This window comes from Rhodotorula toruloides, assembly GCF_000320785.1.
Source record: "Rhodotorula toruloides NP11 unplaced genomic scaffold Scaffold44, whole genome shotgun sequence".
In the NCBI taxonomy this organism is placed as follows: domain Eukaryota; kingdom Fungi; phylum Basidiomycota; class Microbotryomycetes; order Sporidiobolales; family Sporidiobolaceae; genus Rhodotorula; species Rhodotorula toruloides.
Window position 1 is genome coordinate 61,659 of NW_015623004.1, and position 18,046 is coordinate 79,704.

Consider the following 18,046-nt stretch of genomic DNA (forward strand, 5'->3'; position numbering starts at 1 on the left):
CGCGGTCTTCCTCGTCTCATTCGCTTAAAGTCGGCTGATCCAGCTGGAACGAGTTCGAGTCTGCTGCTACAACCGTTCTGGACAGCTGCCAGTCCACCACTCCCACCGCAACCCGCTCCCTCCGCCAGCCGACTCCGCTTCCGCCTCAACACGCTGATGAACCCGCTCACACGCGTCCACCGCTCCGAAGGACCGCCGTGCGCCTCCAGAACCCTCGACTGCACCTCTCAGACCGCCCTCAAACTGCGCAGAATGAATACCGCCTCGAAGACCGGACTCGCTGACGTCGCTTCGAGTGAGTGAGTGTTCCGCGACGGAAACAGCTCACCGACGCTCGCTGCTCCTTCTCTTGCCTCCTGCTTGCTTGCCTCGCTTGTTGCTGCTGCTCACACCCAGGTTGACTCGTGAACCGTGAACATCGGTGCGCAGCCTCTCCTCCGCAGCTGCCTCCTCGCCTCGTCGCTGACACGCTCGCTCGCTATACTTGGGTTCAGCTGCGGAGGCAGGACAGCTGATTGCTTTCTGTTCACTCGAACGACTCGACTCGACGCTTTGGCTCTTGACTTCGTGCTTGTCGCTCGCAAGAACCAATCAAGGTACGTTTTCCCTTCGCCTTCCCTGCGAGCCGACTCTCTGTCCAACCGGCTAACCCCTCTCCTCCAATGTCTGAACCACCTTCTCAGCACCAGACCGCGCGCGACATGAGCACCCACACGACTCACGGCTTGACGGGAGGCCGAGGGAACCCGACGGGCGGCGAAGGGGGTTTGTTCCATGCAGCCAGTGCGTCCCCTTCCCTTTCTCTGCCTCTCTCTTTTCTTGACGCTGGACTGACAAAAGAGGACGACGGACAGGCGCGCATAACGAGACTGCCGGCCCTTCCTCTTCTTCCTCCTCTTCCGGCGGTGGGTCTGCGTCGACTGGCGCTGCGACTAGCGGTGGAAGTGGAAGTGGGGTGGGACAGAAAGTGTCGGATGCAGCGCAGGGGGTCAAGGACAAGATGCAGGGCAAGTAGCGGATGGGGGACGGAGAAGGCGAGGTCTCTGCTGTCGAGGAGGAGGAGAGTTAGGTGGTTCTGCGAGATCGCGCGAGCTGTTGTAGGATTGCCTCGCAGTGCACTGTAGAATGCTAGGCTTGTCGCACTTTGCCTCGAGAATGAAGGTCACGTGCCTCGAATTCGTTCATCTCCCGCCAAGTTGACTGACTTCGTCCTCACTCCGCCGTCTCGCTTTACTCGCCAGCTATGGCCAACCGCCGCCCGCCAGCCGGGTCCTCATCCGCTCTCGGCCCTCCCCTGCGCCGCCCTGCATCCCGCCAACCGCCTCCAGCCGCACTCTCACTCCCCTCGTCCTCTGCATCCTCATCACTCACTTCGCCCCCTCTCTCGGCTAGCACGCGCGGGGGACAGGGTAGCAGAGGTGGAGAGGCACAGAAGAGGGAGAACGGAGCGGGGGACGGGAATATACAGGTCGTGGTCAGGTGTCGGTACGTTTCGAGGGAGAAGTCTCGCTCAACAACGGGTTCTCGTCGTCCCCTCGTCAGGCTGACCTAGGTGCGGATCGTCACGCAGAGGAGTATCACCGTCGGAAGTGGACGCCCAGGTCCCTGTCGTCGCCGAAGTCAAGTCGACCCGCGGGACGGAAGTCAAACTCACCGACCCGCACCCGTCCCTCCCCTCCTCCTCCTCCGCCGCCCTCTCCTCCATCGCGCCGACTCCCGCTCAAACCAAAACCTGGGACTTTGGTGACCGTCTGCAAGAAGGGTCGAAAGAGCCTCGCGGGACCGTCTATGGTCCCGACGCGGATCAAGGGATGCTTTATACGGACGTGGCCAAACCCATGTTGCAGCAGGTTCTGATGGGGTACAATTGTACGATCTTTGCGTACGGTCAGACCGGGACGGGCAAGACGTGCGTCCGCTCCCTCACTGTCACTGTCACGAACTTCCCCCGTCGGGCTGACCTTCTCATGCTCCTCTGGACCCGCACGCAGCTACACGATGGAAGGCGACCTCTCTCCCTACCACGGCACCTTCCACCCGGACGCAGGCATCATCCCCCGCACGCTCTACTCGCTCTTCGACCGCCTCGCCGAATCACGATCCGAATACTCCGTCCGCTGTTCCTTCATCGAGCTCTACAACGAAGAACTGCGGGACCTCAACGCGGCAGACTACTCGCTCTCGTCCTCGGACGGATCATCAGCGGCTCCCTCGCCCGACCCCTCCGGGCCGCCGAAAACCCTCCGCATTTACGAAGAGACGAAGAATGGTCAGACGGGGGTGACGATCCAAGGACTTGAGGAGACGTTCATCCAGAGTGCCGAGGAGGGGTTGAGGGTCCTAAGGCGCGGGAGCGAGAGGAGGCAGATTGCGGCGACGAATTGTAACGAGCGGTCGAGGTGCGTCCCAACCCCCTCTCTTTTCTTTCGGAGTGGGTTGCTGATGGATGGGACGCGTAGCCGCTCCCACTCGATTTTCACCATCGTCGTGCACATCAAAGATTCCTCGAAAGAAGGCCAAGACGTCCTCAAAGTCGGCAAACTCAACCTCGTCGACCTCGCCGGATCCGAAAACGTCGGTCGCTCGGGAGCGGTCCAAGGGCGCGCGAGGGAGGCGGGAATGATCAATGCGAGCTTGTTGGCGCTTGGGAGGGTCATCAATCAGCTTGTGGATAAGGATCCGGCTAAGAAGCAGCATATTGCGTACCGGTGCGTGGCGGGGCGTCTTTTCCTCCCCAGCGGACGCATGCTGACGCACGTCGTACACGCGCAGCGAATCCAAGCTAACCCGACTCTTGCAAGACTCGCTCGGCGGCCGTACCAAAACGACCATCATCGCGACCATCTCGCCCGTCAGTTACGAAGAGACGGCCTCGACGCTCACGTACGCGCACCAGGCCAAGTCGATCCAGAACAGGCCCGAAGTCAACCAGCGCGTGTCGAAGAATGTCATGCTTAATCAGTTTGCGACCGAGATTGAGCGACTCAAGGCGGATCTCAATGTGCGTGACGCTCGTGTCTTGTACATGAGACCGCGGGCTGACGTTGGGTGCGCCCGCAGGCCGCCCGAGGACAAGAAGGCGTCTACGTCTCGAAGGAGACGTGGGACGAGATGGAGACTGGCCGGCTCAGTTTCGACGAAACGAAGCGCAAGCTCGAGATCTCCGAGTCTCAGCTCCAAACCACCCGCGACCAATTCGAGCAAAACTTCCGCCTCCTCAGTTTGCGCGAGGAACAGCTCCGTAAAGCGACGGACGAGTTGGGCGCCGTCAAGGGCGAGTTGGTGGCTACGTCGGCGGAGTTGAGGGAGACGAAGCTGAGAGTGGCGCAACAGGAGGCGCTGAGGGATGCGTTTGAGACGAGCCGCGAGGGGTGGAAGGAGGCTGCGAGTGGGGCGCTCGACGACGTCGAAGGCTTGCGGGCGAAACTCGGTGCGTACTGCTGCTGTTCTTCCCCGACATGCTCGTGAAACTCACCACACATGCCTCATAGACCGCAAGTCGGACGTCGAGCGCAACAACCACGCCCTCATCGTCGCCGCACGAGAAGCCGTCGCCACTCGCGCCGAGCGCATCGGCGAGTGCACGTCGGAGCTTCGCTCGACGCAGCAGGACTTCCTTGGCAAACTCGGAGAACAGCTCGATGCGTTCACTCGTCGTCAACAAGCTGTACGTTTCCTCCGTTTCCGCCTGCTTCGCCGCTCGAACTGACGACCGCGCTTCAGCACCTCGCCTCAACTCTCGCGCTGGTCGACGACCACGTCGATGCCTTCGCCGCACAACTCGCCTCCCTCGCATCGACTTGGCAACAAGCGGATGCGCAAGCTACCGACTTTCGGCAGGCGATCGACAAAGTGTGCGCAGAGCTGCACGGGCGTATCCTCGAGCGGGCCGACAGGCTTGAAAAGTTGCAGCGACAGCAGGCGGACGAGTTGGAGAAGCGGTTATCCCAGCATGCCGAGCAGGTCTGTCGGGTCTTCTCTGCCCGCTGCATCAAGGTTCTGGTCTGACCGTCTGCTTTGTCCAGACGACGCGCATCCTCGGCGACCTAGCTGGCCCGGTCCGGCAACTGCAGCAGGATTGCTACAAGGCGTTGCGGCAGGATCATCTTACCCTCGAGGAGCTGCGGGATCACGATGCTGCTGCTCTTGCGGACGAGGTGTGTCCCGCCAGCTCGCGGATTCTTTCGAAGGTAAGCGACGCTGAATCGCCCCTCGGAAACAGAACGCACGGCTCCGGCAAGTCGTCGCCGAGCTCCAGCAACTGCTGGCGAGCGAGGAAGAGCAGGCCCAGCGCGAACAGGAGGAGACGCTCCGGCGATTGCACGACCAGCTCAGCGCCGCCGCTTCTCGACGAAGTCGAGCGCTCGCATCGACCTTCCAGCATGTCGAGCAGGAACTCGATGGCGTCCTGTCGACGCAAACCGGGGCTGTCCGACTTCGCGCGGACAAGCTGTGTGCTCTCGCCGCAAGCGGTTCCGCGCTCGATACGGCTCTCTCGACGACCGCCGATCTGTGCGACGCACGAAGTCGAGCTGGAGCAGAGGTGCGTGTCCCCTTTCCCGCCATGCGAAAGCAGTTGGTTGACCCGCCTTTCCCGCAGGCCCTGAGCGAGTCTCTTGACCTCGCCGCCGCCGGCTTCGACTCGTACCGCTCATCTTCCGAGTCCGAGCGGAGAGACCAGCTGGGAGACTTGCAGAACGCCGCGAACCTTGCACGGCGACTGGGCGTCGATTGTACGTCAGCTTCGCTTCTTCCGCCCGCCATGCAGCTGCTGACACACACGCGTTCCGTAGGGCACCGTCAGTCGACGGTTCTCGCTACTTCGACGCGCCGAAACCTCGTCGACCTCGTCCATGCGGCCGGCGATGCTTTCGGCGACTGGAAGAGTACCGCTAAGCTCGCCGAAGGCGACAGCTACCAGACTTCCCTTGCTGCCGCGGCCTCGGTGCGTCGAGTATCGTACATCTCGGGTTAGTGTACACCTCGCTGACATGGTTTGATTCTTCAGGTCGACGCCTACTCTACCTCCGGCTACACTCTGCTCGGTTCCATCGACGAGCAGACCGACGCTCTCTCGCAGCAGGCTGGCGACGACCTGCACGCCCGCGTGCGGCACGACGTCCCGACCGGCGCGACGCCTCGACCTCGCGAGCGACCGCAGGACCGCCTCATGCCCGGCATCGACCTCGACGCGGACCGACCGAGCGTGCTCGAGCGGCTTCTCGCTCAGCGCGCCGCAGACCTGGCACAGGTTGAGGTGGCTGCAGCGGCCGAGACGGTTCTCGCCGCGGGACCGACGGTTCGCGGCAGGATGAGCGAGGCGGTCAGCGTTCGCGAGACGCCGTCTCCCGTCGTCATGCGCGTCCCGCTCCCGCCTCTCGCCCGTCCTTCGCTCGTCACCGGCGTCGCAGGCAAGGGAGAGCTATTTAAGCGGGTCAAGCCGGCTCCGTTGGGCGAGCGGGATGCGAACAACCCGGCGCGGAGGTTGGGCAAGCGGGTTGCGAAGCCGCCGAAGTAGCTGTACCGTCTATAGATTTGCTTTATCTTTGTTGTAAGCATGAATTGCCGAGATCTAGGGCTCGCACGAAGCTGTTTCGAGTAAGTCGTCCTTGGTCGTGAAAGTCAGCAACACCGCTTGACCTTGGACTGGTCCCCACTGCTCAGTCCATGTCGGCTCTGACGACACGATTGCTCTTCCCGCTGCACCTCGCTGTCCTCGCATCCCTCCACGCCGTCCTCGCCAGCGCCCGCGCAGCCCGCCTTGTCCTCCGTCTCGCCTCGCTCGTCCCCTTTCCTCGACTGCGGCAGCATGAAGCGGTGACACCATCGGACGATCTGAAGCGCGGGAGATGGAACAAGCTGCCAAAGCATCTCGCGGTCATCCTGGCGCCGGCTCGAACGGCGAGCGACTCCCTGCAGGCGGTGCAGGACAAGGTCGAGCAGCTGCGGAAGTTGCTGGGATGGAGCCGCGAGTTGGGCATCGCTACGCTGTCCGTGTACGACGAGACTGGTGCGCGGACTACTCCGACATTCTCGTCGGTCGGGCTAACACGTTTCGACCACCGCAGGACTTCTCGTCGAAGAGGCATCCGAGGTTTCGACAGCTCTCGGTCTCGGAGTGGAAGGCGCAGACCGAGCGGGAAAGGAATGCGGACTGGTCGTACTGCGGCGACCGGCTTCGGCGGAAACTGTCGCGCCGAAGGAGACTTTGCTGGACGAGTCGTGGGTTGCGGTGTCGGGCGACGGGGACAGCAGTGCGTACTCCTGTCCTTTTCTCGACGCATCTCAAGCTGACTCTCCGTCTTGCAGCCTCGTCTGCCACGCTCGTCAACGATGACGCCCCGCCAACTGTCGAACCAGACGTCCAGGTCAACTTGCTCTCCCGGCAAGCAGGCCAGCCCTGGCTTGCACGCGTAGCGGAAAACTTGGCTACGGGAGACTCGAGCAGGGAGATGACGTCGGAAATGGTTGCCGAGAATATCGATGGTGCGAGAGGTTCGCTGGTTCGACGCATGTTTCGCGGATTGACCCGCTTCCTACGTTCGCAGCGCTACCTCTGACCGAGCCTGACCTACTCTTCGTCTTCGGCGGATCGTACCTGCGACTGCACGGCTTTCCTCCATGGCAGATCCGCTTGACGGAGATGTAGTGCGTTGCCAGCTTCCTCCGCTCTCCAGCTTTCCTGAACTGACGCTCCGCTTCCTGCAGCCACCACTCATGGCCGAGCTGGACTCGACCACCGCCCCTGACTTACGAGGTCCTGCGGAAAGGACTAGACTTGTACGGCGGCGCAGAGATGCGCTTCGGGCGATAGAGTGTAGATTCCGCTCCTTCTGCACTGTAGACTCTTGCATCGCATTGTGCAGAAGATGCCAGCGTGTTCAGCGAAAGAGAGATCGCGGAAAGTCGCTCGAGGAGCGGCGAGCGTCGTTCGTTCGGCAAACGCTCTTCTCGCCTCACTCATGCCACGCTCGCCGGATCCGCGCTCGCCTCGTCTGTAGGCACATTTTACCTCTGCATTGCGATGTCCGAACGGCGGGGCATGTGAAAAGAGGTCGGGAAGCCAGAGAGGCACGCAAGATGGACAACGTGAACTGAAGACAGGATACTCGTACATGACATGGAGAGGGAGACATGCGCAAGAGCTCAAGGTCTCGCAGACAACGTGGAGGGCGGAAGAAGGAGAAGGGGAGCGTCCGTGGTGCCGGTCAAGAGAGACGGCGGTAGTCGTACAAGTCGAGGCGATCAGGCGGCCGCGGTCGTCGATGATGCGCCGGACGACAGTCGTCGCCGTGCCTTGGCGAGGTCGCGCTTGAGCTGAGCCGAGTCGAGAGGCTGCAAGCGGACTGGTGTCAGTCTTCGTGGGGGCCGCCGCGCCGAAATTATCGCGCACCTTCAGGAGCTCGAAGGCGCAGAGAAGGTCTTCTGAGACCGACATTACGGCTGCAAAGTTGTCTGCACGGGAGAAGCATAAACAGATGCTTCCCGAGGTCTGCGACCCCGCCCGAAGGCTATGGCGCAGAGAGGCCGCCAAAACACTCACCAAACTCGCCGCAGTAGTTCCTATTACACAATGGGGCCATGCAAAATGCGGTGGTAGCCAGGGAAGGGAGAAAAGAAGCCGGGGGCGGAGAAGCAGCCACATGGTGAGCATTTGCCTGAACGAGATGAAAGAGATGCGAACTCACGGCGCCGAGAAGATCGTGACGAGCGTACGCTCGTTCCAGAACTCGTACCCATCTGTAGAATGCTAACGTCAGCGACAACGCCGAACGCAAGCGAACGGAAGCACCAACCCTCGACGACCATATGTGCGCGGCAGATCAGGTCGAAATCGTACCGCGCCAGGAACGCCCCGATGACCGACTTGCCGAAGCAATAGCTCACGCCTCGCTCGTTGTCCTCCCAGTCGAGTGCAGTATCGGACGGGTCGCTCCAAAGGAGGTCGTTGAGCAGGCCGTAGTCGGGGACGTCGGTCGGACGGGAGATGCGACGGATGTCGTCCATCGACGAGAGGGAGGGCGAGAGGCCGCCGTGGACGCAAAAGATCTTCGAGGCGACGACGGCGGCGATGGGGAGGCAGTTGAAGACGTCGATGAACGTCTTCCACACCTTGATGTTGCACCGCCGCTTGCACTCGTCGTAGAAGCCGTACACTGTGCGGAGGGGAGCGTTAGCGTATTGCTCAAAGCTGATGATGAAGGAGAACCCGGAACAAACCCCTCGTCACGTTCGCGCACTCGTGGTTCCCGCGGAGGAGGAAGAAGTTCTCCGGGTACTTGACCTTGTAGCACAGCAAGAGCAGGATCGTCTCCAAGCTCTGCTTGCCTCGGTCGACGTAATCGCCCAGGAAGAGGTAGTTGGCGTTCGGAGGGAAACCGCACATCTCGAAGAGGCGGATGAGGTCGCTATACTGGCCGTGGACATCGCCGACGATCTTGACGGGTGGCGACAGCTCGATGAGCGTCGGCTGCGAGAGAAAGACCTCGCGCGCGGCCTGGCAGATCGCGGTAATCTCGGCGTTCTTGAGGCAGACCGACCTGGTCACCTTGCCAGAGTAGCCGGCGTCGAGCAGCCGCGAAATCATGTCGTCGATGTCGAAGGTCTGTTGTTTCGGTGCAGACGTCGGCGAGGTCGACAGCAGGCCAATTGCGCCGGGTCCGGTGCCAGACGGTGCGAGCGATGTTGGTGTCGCGGCGATCGGGTTCGAGAGGATGGTTTGTGCGGCGGGGACATCGGCAGACGAGGAAGAAGGTGTGAGAGAACTGCTGGGCGCTGGATTGGTCGGTGTTCGCGAGAGTGCCGACGCCGTCGTCGACGACCTCGACCGCGAAGGGGTGAGGTCAACACCGCCCGCATCTCCCGCCGATTGGGCTGCTCCGCCGTGCCCGGCTCCTCCTTGTTGGCTCCCTACCGAGTTCAGGCTGCCGCCCGGCGGACTCGTGCCGCTGGGCGCATCGCCTGGATGCCGTTGCGGGGCGACGGAGGACGGGGTTGTGTCGTCAGATGCCGATGTCGCCCTGTGCTTCGCCTTCTTCTCCTTGGACGAACTGTTCCCCATCAGGCGAGTATCTCTGTGCTGCTCTCGCCGTTTGCAGAGGTCGCGGCGGCGCTGTCGAGATCGAGACGATGAGGTCGTGGGAAGCGGGGGTTTGACGGCGATGCAGCGGTTCGACGGTGAATGTATGGGTTCGCAGTATCGAGCTCGACGTGTGCGAGCTTGCGAATGTGCTTAGCAGGCGCGCGAGCGAGTGTCGCGAGTTGATCGAAGTGCAAGCCAAGTCGGCTCTCGTCTCGGCGAGGGGTCTGAACTGGCAGGCATCGTCGTGGGGAGCGAGATGGCTATATAACGCGTTGCAACGACACGACAGAGACCTGTATGAATGAGGATCTACTCCTGCTTGATCTGAGGCGACGACAGGCTCGGCAAGAGGCTCTCCTTGCGCGCCTGGCGGTTCTTGGCCGACGACTCGACACTGACGAGCTTCTTCTTGACAGGACGACCATGCCGACCCGATCTGCAAGCGAGATGAGGAGTCAGCCAGGTCGAGCGAGCCGTTGAGGAGGAGTACGACATACTCGTATCCCTTTCCAGTGTAGCCAAGAATGTCGTCAAGCGCCTGGCGGGCGAGCCGGGGTTGAGAGACGTAGTCGATGCCGTTGACGAGGATGCTGTTGAACGCGAAGGCGACGAGGGCGAGCGAGATGATAGCGACCTTGCGAGAGCTGGCGACATAGTCTATGGAGCCAGCAAACGTCAGCAGAGTTTTCGGGAGTTGGGGCAAGGGCTAGCGCACCGTTGACAAAAGCAGCGGCAAAGAACGTGACAAAGAGCGCAAATAAGCCGAAGAGCAGGATCCACGGAGCCTGCATGAGGAGATGTCAGCTTCGTTCGCTGAACGAGGAAACGCCCTGCTTACCGCCCGGACAGCCAGCTCCCGCTTGTCGGCCCAGCCGAGCTCCTCTCCCTTCCTCGGCACCCAAGTACCGGTAACGAGGTCATACGCGTCCTGGCGCGGCCCGTCGAGGAAGTTGTTCTTGATATAGCGGATGAGCGAGTTGATGCCGTCCTGCAACGCGCCCTCTTTCGAGCGCTTGCCGGTGCTGTGCGTGCGATGCATGTCAGTATGTGGTCGAGAGAGATAGAACGCTGACGAACCGAGTGTAGTCGGTCTTGAGCGCGCCAGTGCCCGAGTAAGCGCGACTGACGACGTCCGCGTTGTCCGCCCAGACTGCAAGAAACGTATCAGCATTGTCATAGAAGGGAGAGGATGGGCCGGCGCGCACCGTTGCGGAAGAGGTTGAGGAAGGCGGTGTGCTCCTCGACGGACTCCTTTACACTGAGGACGCCAATCTGCCGCAGCTGGTTGTTGAGGACCCACTTGGCGAGAGCCGACTGGACGACGTTTGTGCGGTCGAGGCTGTCGCGGAGAAGCGTGAGCGACGTGCGGCTGAAAGGATGAGAGTGAAAGACGCACCAGTCCATGCAGTTCGTGCGGACGACCGAGGTCTGCTTTCGCTGAGGCTGCTTGGCGGCGGTAGTATCGTGGAAGAAGTAGCTGGGAGAGTGAACCGGTCAGCCTCCTTGTGTCAAAGGGAGAAGGCGAAACTCGCAACCCACCCCTGCTGCTGCAAGTCCTGGTCGAGCGAGTCAATCAAGACCGACACCCTATCGAACCGCAACCCCTTGCACTCCTTGTGGAAGTCGAAGTAGGTGTAGTGGATGCGCGGGTTGCCCATCGCATTGAGCGCGCGCTCGTAGGCATCCTTGACGGGCTTCTCGTAGCCGTGCGAGTTGACGAGGTTGACGAGGTACTGGTCGCCGTAGAGCGAGATCTGCTGGTCAAAGTGGCGAGAGAGCGATTCGGCCTGAAGTCGAGCGAAGTCAGCCCGCTTGGTCGCCCATTTCGGGTGAGACGAGGAGAACGCCAGCGCACCGTAGAGGACAGGTCGAGGATCTTGAGGTCGGGCTTGTAGCGCAAGTTGTTGATCTCGGCCCAGTAGACCGGCACCGAGCCCCTCGTCTGAACATACGAGAACCGGATGTCGCCCCTGACTGCTCCGCCGCTCGACCCGGCCGCTCCACCGCCGTTCTGCGCATCGAGCAAGACGATCTGCTCCGTCTCGTTGAAATTGGAGACGTTGCCGGCTTGGTCGATGCCGCGGGAGAAGTAGCGGGTGCCTGCACGGTAGCGGTTGCGGCGGGAGATGAGGCCGAAGAGGAAGTTGCGACCGTTGATCGAGGCGTGCTTGAACTCGAGGACTGCAGGATCCCGAATGTCAGCGAGATGTTCCGCATGGGCAACGCTGCAACGCACATCCAAAGATGCAGGGAAGGATGAAGCGGCTGTACTGCGGACGCGCAACATACGAGCAGGTCAGCTGCCCGTCTCCCTGAAGCTCTGGCCACCTCTTCTGTCCCACGCACGTCGTCCTGGCCGGCAGAGGTCGTGGCATCGATGAAGCGGCGCTGGAGATGGCGGTTCCAGAAAAAGCGGTCGTCCGCCTGCGCGCAACCCTCCCGTCAGCAAGCACTCAACTCATCAGCCGTCTCAGCGGACGCACCGTCTCCCAAAGCGGCTTCTCGCTCGGCTCCTGCTCCTGCAACCGGCTCGTGACATTGTATCCGCCGTAGGTGAAATAGAACGGCGCGCTGTAGAGGTGACTCTTGATGAGACCGAGCAGGTACGCCTCTTGCGGGTGCTTGACGAGTTCGGCGCTGGACGAGCGCTCGAGCGGGAAGACGGAGAAGTCGTTCGCGGCGTAAATGGGCGAGGTGAAGACCGTCGCGACTTTGGTGCGCTTCGTGATCACGATGAGATAGTCCGCTGCGATAGCTCAATCCTTTTAGCTCAATTCGAGAGGTGGAGACTCCGAGAAGACGCACACTTGAGCAGGCTGATCACGCCGAACAAGCCGTAGACGACGAGCTCCTGCTCAGGTCGCGGTGGAGGGTTCGCACCGGCTGTGAGCGGTAACTCGAGTGCTCGTCAGCAGGACTGTAGAAGTACAGAAGACCTAGACAGGCCCGCAACACGAAGAGAGAACTGCCCGCACGTTTGATGCTGAACGAGTTGGCGCCCCGGCTGATAGTGAGCGTCTCTGCCGTGTCCGACTGTCCGACGAGGGTGTAGGCATCCTGTGTCGTGTACAGGACGTACGAGTCGTGCAGGTGCATTTTGTGCTGGGTGAGAGGACGCAAGGACCGGCGAGGTGGGGCGGAGGAGAGGCGGTGAGGTGTGGGAGCGGAGCTGGTGTGCCGAGGGCAATGTGTAGGGCTTATGTGAGTTGATCAGGTGCTGAAGTAAGCCCAGCAGGCGGATTCGAGCGAGACGAGCGAGGAGGTCGAGGGCAACGAGCGGACGAACACCTTCTGTCAGCACCCACACACATCCGCACAGCTGCGAGACGCTAGAACACGCTTGCTCTCGTCAGTACACCCCAAGAAGCCGCCTTCGTCGACCGCAGCCTGCCCCATCGACCTCTCTCACCGCCTCTCGAACCTCATCGCCAGTCGCCGGTCAACTCGTCGACAACAGCTCGGACAGCTGCGCTAGCGCCGACGGAGGAAGCATAGAGTGACTCGAGGACCGTGCACGAAGCGACGGCCGGCTAGCGCGTGTGGGCGTTCAACTTTCGACCGTCCCGCGACCACCCTCCTCAGTCATCCCCCTCACTTCGCCTCAGACTCGCTCGATACCCTCGCCAGGACCATGGCGACCGTTCTCGAGACCGACCCACGCGTCCTCTTCCGCCACGCCGATCTCAGCATCGAGCCGTTCATCAAGCTCGACCTCGGGATCCGACTCGACCACGACTCTCAGCTCTGTCCCGACTTTGTCCGCACCGGTTCCTGTCCGAAAGGCGCTCTCTGCCCACTGCGCCATGTCCAGCCTTCGCCGCTCAACTTCCAGCCTCCACCGCCTATACCGCAGAACGCGCATGGCAGGACCGTGTGCAAGCATTGGCTCCGGGGACTGTGTAAGAAGGGCACGACGTGCGAATTCATGCACGAGTATCACCTGAGGAAGATGCCCGAGTGTTGGTTCTTTGCCAAGTACGGGTTCTGCTCGAATGGCGACGAGGTGCGTTGAGGAGTACCTGTGTTCGGTGGTCGGTTGCTGACCGGTCTCGAGGCGCGCAGTGCATGTACCTGCACGTGACGGACGAGATGCGCATTCGCGAGTGCCCGCGGTATCGCAAGGGCTTCTGCCCCGACGGTGCGTCCCTTCTCGCTCTCGCCGCTGCCCCGCTCACAGCTGACCTCACTCGCTCGTCACGCAGGCCCCGACTGCAAGCTCAAGCACGTGCGGAGAGTAATGTGCCCGGACTACCTCGTCGGATTTTGCGCAAAGGGCAAGGACTGCCCGTTCGGACAGTGGGTTTCTCCTCTCTCTCCCTCCATCCTCCTGACGTTAGCTGACACAGTTCCCGCTCTCAGCGCCAAATTCGAGCCCGAGCCCGAACCGCCCGCGTCGTCCACCCGCATCCCCGACGTCTCGGGCGCGCGGTTCCTCCCCGAAGCGACGTTCCGACTGTGGCGCAAAGACTGGCTCGAGCACGCTGCGGATCCGACTGGGCGGAGTGGGAGCGGCGCGGCGAATTGGGGGAGCGATCGGGGCGGAGGGGGAGGGGGAGGTGGGTACGGTGGTGGAGGGGGAGGAGGGGGCGGAGGAGGAGGGAGGAGGGATTTGGCGACGGTTCAGTGCTACAAGTGCAAGCAGATGGGGCACTTTGCAAATCAGTGCGTGGCGAGCTCTCCTGCTGCGTGCGGCTTGAGACTGACTTCAACTCTCGCAGCTGCCCGAACGGTGCAGCAGGCGGCGGAGGAGGCGGCGGCGGTGGTGGCGGTGGTATGGTGTGTGCACTTTCTCGCTGTTTACGCTTGAGTGGAACGCTGACGCTCTGCTCCTCGAACAGCGGCGGTACTAGTTCGGGTCTGCCTCCTCCCCTCGCACCCTGCATTGCGGCTGTCATTCTCGTGTTGTAGTCTCGTTCCCTTGCATGCATCCATTGCACCAACAGCCCAGTGCGTAAGAGTGAGCGTGGTGCGAAAGGGTCTGTCGCTGTGTGCGTGGTCGTGGGCAGAATCTCTTCGCCGTGCTCGTCTCGCTCACGCTGCACACATCGCTGAGCCAGACAACGCACACGATGCTCGCGCAGAGTGACCGCCCAGCGCACATCCAGACCCTCATCTCGAGCGTCGACCGCTACAACCCTTCGAGTGTGTCCACCCATCCCCTTTCTCCTCATCAGCGACAAATCGTCAACACCGCATCGCTGACCCTGATGCGACCGCGCAGACGTGCACTTGCTCGAGGACTACCTCCAGTCTCAGCTCTCCAACGACCAGTACGACCTCCTCGCCAACCTCGCCCTCCTCAAGCTCTAGTGAGTGAACCACATTCAGCCCTTCCTGGGGGGCGCCGTGGGTCATGCAGGCGCTAATCGAAGCTCGTCCCTGCGCGCACAGCCAATTTAACCCCGCCGTCTGCTCGCCCTCCGCCTCGCTCTCCGTCCTCTTCCTCGCCCTCGCCCACGCCCCCTTCTCGCCCGACTTCTCGCTCGCCTGGTCCCTCCTCTCCGACTCGTTCGTCGTCGGCGGCTCCCTCCCCTCGGCCGCCCCCTCGGACGACGACGACGAGGACGACGACGAGGACGGCGCGCCGGCAGCAGCAACTACACGGGCGCCCGACGAGCCGCACGGCGAGAAGGAGACGGCCGAGCGCCTCCTCGCTCTCAGCAAACTCATGCAGGCGCGCAAGTTCCGCGACTTTTGGCGCCTGTACCGCGAGGGCGACGCGGCCCAGGGCCACAAGGAGCACGAGGTCCGCGAGGCGATCGAGTCGCTTGCGCGCAGCGCGCCCGCGTTCGATGGACGGGTGAGGGAGAGTATCGCGCGCGAGGTCGAGCGCAGCTTTAGGAGCATTGCCAAGCCTACCCTCGAGGCGTTCTTGGGCACCACCGGTGCGTCTGGGCGTCTGTCTCTCTCTTCCACGCAGTCGAGCTAATCCGCTTCGTCCCTTCACGCACAGACGCATCGCAGCTCGAGCAGCTCGCGAAGCAGCGAGGCTGGACCGTGCGGGATCGCGACATCCAGGTGCCGCAGAACGACAGCAACACGCCGAAGGCCGTCGTCACGCATGAGCGGATTGAGATTGAGCGTGCGTCCACTCGTCCTTCTTTGCTCTTTTGGAGCGGAAGCTGACCTTTCGCGGTGCTGTGGGTGCAGAGCTTGCGCGGTTGTTGGGCAGGAGTCAGGCGTAGAAACCGGAGAGGCTGCTGCAACTTGGTCAGTCTTACAGGCAATGCGCGTTTGGGAGAGTCAGGTGTGAGGATCCGAGATGGTCCACCAGGCGCCGACGTTGTCGGCCAATGAGAGGGAGGAGACTGACAATGGGGGCGGACGAGAGGGAGGAGAACCACCGCAAGCTGTACCGCTACGTCTCGCAGTACACCGCGAGTCACTGGGTGCGCCGCTTCGTCCCTTTTTATATCATTCTGCTAGCTGACTTGCTCGCTCTGCGCGTTCTCGCTTCTCTCGCATTTTCAGGGTACCGAGTATGTCCTGTTCCCTCTCCCGGCCTCTCTCCCTCGACGGTCACTGATCCGCTGCCCGCTCTCCTCACAGGTTCGTCGCCGAGCTGCAGCGCATCCGAGCGGAACGGAGGGCGATTGCCGAGGGCAAGGAAGGCGACGAGAGCGCGCAGGCTGCGCAACTCAGGCGTCAGGGCTTGCAGCTCACGGGCAAGGCATAGCAACTATGAGGATTGCTGTAGGGACAATCACGCATGATGAATATAGACTTCTGTTTGACGATGAGTTGGGCTGCGGAGAGAGCGGCTTCGGTGTGCAAGATGCGCAAGCAAGAGAGGGAAGGAGGGGAGAGGTGGTTGTTCTAGGTGAGTACTCCTCATCCAGTGCACCTGCATGGAGGTACAGCCGCAGCAAAAGGCAGTATCATCAAGCCCCGGTGTGCTGCCTGCAGCTGCACAAGCGAGTGAGGCAAAAGGGAAGTGGAGAACCAGGGAGTCGAACCCTGCACCTCGCGCATTCTTGGTTAGAAGATGGTTAGAAGATGCTAAGCGAGCGCTCTACCGATGAGCTAGATCCCCTCCGATGTGAGCATTGAGCTGCTGTGTATTTATATTGACTAAGCAAAGGTGTGCTAGGTTGCCTGCCCGGATCTGCCTCTGGCCGTCATTGGAGACAGTGCATGCGCAGATTGCTCTTGTGCATGCTCACACAGCGTCTGTTTGGTCTACATTGCCCCCAGCTCGGACGCCCAGACTTCCAAAGTGCCCTCTGGCAGGGGGTGTCCGGGGCTCGCTTTCTGCAGTTTCAGGGTGCACCTCACAATGCCTGACAATCTACACCCTTTCCTGAGACCCTGACCCAGCAGAGAGCGTCCGGCTTCTCTGTCCCTCGTTGTCTCCTCCCCCTGTTTGCGCGACACTCCCAACAGTCTCGCTGCCGGTTACGACAGGTCCAGAGCGGTTTGCAGAGTGTTGAGATCTGTCAGATTCTTGCTCCTCAGCCACCTCCAGCTGCCAGAGCAAGTGAAGGAGGGAGGAGGTTGTACTGTACACCCAAGTCCCAGGCTCTCAGCTCGAAGCACATGTCTCTGGCGCTGACTTGGAACTCGACAATCTCAACTTCCGAGTGTGGGCCTCAAAGATATGTGAGGATGGGCGAGGTCCAGGCATGTGAGTGGCAGGCACGCCCATGCCTCTGGCTGCCCCTCTGGACCTCACTTTCTCCGCCTGGGGAACTTTGCTTGGATGCTTCCACAAGTAGCCTTCATGTGCAGAGTTACTGGAGAAGTGCACAGGTGGACACTGTGTACCATCTTGCCTGTCTTCCAGAGGTGCAGGCAGTCCTTGGCGGAGTTGGCTCTTTGCCTAACCAGGACCACCCACGCGGTGTATATAGCTCGCGAACCAGTGCTGACTGACATACTGGCAACCTGCAGGTGCCGTGCTGAATGGGGGGCAAAAAGGGTCGGGGGATGGATCCCGGTTGCCAAGGTTGCCCACGGCAAAAGGTAGTGACGTCTGTGAGATTCGAACTCACGCCCTTTCGGACTAGCGGGTTATTGCAACCTTAAGCTAGCGCCTTAGACCGCTCGGCCAAAACGCCTTTGTTGCAGAGTGCTTCCTTAGAGTCGCACCTCAGCCTGCATTTCAGTGGGACCTCCAACTGTGCACAGCCAATGCAGCAAAAGCTCCGCAGACCAGGGAGCCGAGCGAGTTCATGCTGAGACTGCCAGGTTCGAACCGAAACACATATAGTACAACACACATGGCACTCGTCCAGCTCCTCCTTCTTCACCTTGGTGCTGTCTCTGGCATCCAGTAGCACAGGACTGGGGCTCTTGAAGAGAGTTGGGCCCTTCTTGGCCTTCTTGGGGGAGGGAGGTGCACTGTCCGGAGCCGGAGAAGGCAACTCGCTCTTCCGCTCTTTGCACAGGAGCGTCAGCACAAGTACAGCAGTGAGCAGCGCATCTGAACTAGTGAATGACTGACCTTCAGCTCTAGTGACGCCTGCTTGAGCCTCATGCGAGCTTCTTCCTCCAGCTTGGCCTTCTTGCCTGCACCCTTAGGGGGCTGAACCAGACTGACTGCATAGTCTGATCTGGCTTCAGGACTCAGCCGGCAGCTGCCATGGTAGACCTGGTCGATAGATGTAGGGCCAGGCCGGTCTTTGGTGCGGCGAAGGCGCGAGTGAGAGTCATGTAGTCTGTGCACAAGTGTACAAAGGCGTTTGGCCGGAGTCTGCACTGAAAGCACTTGTGATGCAGTAAAGGAACCTACTGGCCATCAAGGGGCCTCATGTGCTTTGCATGATTGCCAGTGTGCACCATGTAGGGTGGTAGTCCTTAAGGTAGAGCGGAAATTGGGAAGTCGTGAGAAGGAGGTCAAGAGAGGTAGGGTTGAAAAGCTTGCTTAAATGGTGCAGCTGAGCTTGGACCATCAAGCTTGGGCCCACTGTGCATGTGCCTGAAGCATGTGATTGTGGATGTGTGTGTAAGGAGCCTTGGGAAAAA

At 61.2% G+C, this 18,046-nt stretch overlaps 9 protein-coding genes across 9 annotated transcripts; 6 read left to right on the forward strand and 3 right to left on the reverse strand.

The window, feature by feature from the left end:
* Positions 1-662: 662 nt before the first annotated feature.
* On the forward strand, positions 663-1,015 carry RHTO_06592 (uncharacterized protein; the record flags this gene model as incomplete). Its single annotated transcript, XM_016420253.1, has 2 exons — positions 663-783; positions 855-1,015. The coding sequence occupies 2 exons, from the start codon at positions 663-665 to the stop codon at positions 1,013-1,015; spliced, it is 282 nt and encodes a 93-aa protein (XP_016269339.1).
* A 228-nt stretch (positions 1,016-1,243) lies between these two features.
* On the forward strand, positions 1,244-5,518 carry RHTO_06593 (kinesin family member 11; the record flags this gene model as incomplete). Its single annotated transcript, XM_016420254.1, has 13 exons — positions 1,244-1,485; positions 1,571-1,909; positions 1,992-2,399; positions 2,460-2,708; positions 2,773-3,001; positions 3,061-3,430; positions 3,492-3,667; positions 3,724-3,963; positions 4,026-4,157; positions 4,223-4,543; positions 4,601-4,733; positions 4,794-4,945; positions 5,009-5,518. 13 exons carry the CDS (start codon positions 1,244-1,246, stop codon positions 5,516-5,518), a joined length of 3,501 nt encoding a protein of 1,166 aa, XP_016269340.1.
* A 149-nt stretch (positions 5,519-5,667) lies between these two features.
* On the forward strand, positions 5,668-6,814 carry RHTO_06594 (Di-trans-poly-cis-decaprenylcistransferase-like protein; the record flags this gene model as incomplete). Its single annotated transcript, XM_016420255.1, has 5 exons — positions 5,668-6,010; positions 6,069-6,254; positions 6,310-6,486; positions 6,549-6,648; positions 6,709-6,814. 5 exons carry the CDS (start codon positions 5,668-5,670, stop codon positions 6,812-6,814), a joined length of 912 nt encoding a protein of 303 aa, XP_016269341.1.
* Positions 6,815-7,245: 431 nt separating this feature from the next.
* Positions 7,246-9,061, reverse strand: RHTO_06595 (serine/threonine protein phosphatase; the record flags this gene model as incomplete). Its single annotated transcript, XM_016420256.1, has 6 exons — positions 7,246-7,335; positions 7,394-7,455; positions 7,544-7,563; positions 7,689-7,740; positions 7,797-8,156; positions 8,221-9,061. The coding sequence occupies 6 exons, from the start codon at positions 9,059-9,061 to the stop codon at positions 7,246-7,248; spliced, it is 1,425 nt and encodes a 474-aa protein (XP_016269342.1).
* A 330-nt stretch (positions 9,062-9,391) lies between these two features.
* Positions 9,392-12,178, reverse strand: RHTO_06596 (inositol/phosphatidylinositol phosphatase; the record flags this gene model as incomplete). Its single annotated transcript, XM_016420257.1, has 14 exons — positions 9,392-9,518; positions 9,580-9,739; positions 9,798-9,867; positions 9,921-10,104; positions 10,160-10,232; positions 10,288-10,421; positions 10,479-10,559; positions 10,622-10,869; positions 10,938-11,263; positions 11,319-11,352; positions 11,429-11,506; positions 11,566-11,828; positions 11,888-11,965; positions 12,058-12,178. 14 exons carry the CDS (start codon positions 12,176-12,178, stop codon positions 9,392-9,394), a joined length of 1,977 nt encoding a protein of 658 aa, XP_016269343.1.
* A 535-nt stretch (positions 12,179-12,713) lies between these two features.
* RHTO_06597 (cleavage and polyadenylation specificity factor subunit 4) lies at positions 12,714-13,932 on the forward strand (the record flags this gene model as incomplete). Its single annotated transcript, XM_016420258.1, has 6 exons — positions 12,714-13,085; positions 13,145-13,220; positions 13,285-13,378; positions 13,442-13,744; positions 13,801-13,858; positions 13,921-13,932. 6 exons carry the CDS (start codon positions 12,714-12,716, stop codon positions 13,930-13,932), a joined length of 915 nt encoding a protein of 304 aa, XP_016269344.1.
* Positions 13,933-14,151: 219 nt separating this feature from the next.
* On the forward strand, positions 14,152-15,267 carry RHTO_06598 (translation initiation factor eIF-3 subunit 12; the record flags this gene model as incomplete). The annotated part of the gene is made up of 5 exons (XM_016420259.1): positions 14,152-14,224; positions 14,304-14,391; positions 14,474-14,967; positions 15,036-15,164; positions 15,233-15,267. The coding sequence occupies 5 exons, from the start codon at positions 14,152-14,154 to the stop codon at positions 15,265-15,267; spliced, it is 819 nt and encodes a 272-aa protein (XP_016269345.1).
* Positions 15,268-15,396: 129 nt separating this feature from the next.
* RHTO_06599 (alpha,alpha-trehalose-phosphate synthase [UDP-forming], glycosyltransferase family 20 protein) lies at positions 15,397-15,758 on the forward strand (the record flags this gene model as incomplete). The annotated part of the gene is made up of 3 exons (XM_016420260.1): positions 15,397-15,471; positions 15,554-15,561; positions 15,632-15,758. The coding sequence occupies 3 exons, from the start codon at positions 15,397-15,399 to the stop codon at positions 15,756-15,758; spliced, it is 210 nt and encodes a 69-aa protein (XP_016269346.1).
* Positions 15,759-17,103: 1,345 nt separating this feature from the next.
* RHTO_06600 (uncharacterized protein) lies at positions 17,104-17,863 on the reverse strand (the record flags this gene model as incomplete). Its single annotated transcript, XM_016420261.1, has 4 exons — positions 17,104-17,157; positions 17,302-17,457; positions 17,526-17,739; positions 17,814-17,863. 4 exons carry the CDS (start codon positions 17,861-17,863, stop codon positions 17,104-17,106), a joined length of 474 nt encoding a protein of 157 aa, XP_016269347.1.
* Positions 17,864-18,046: the final 183 nt, after the last annotated feature.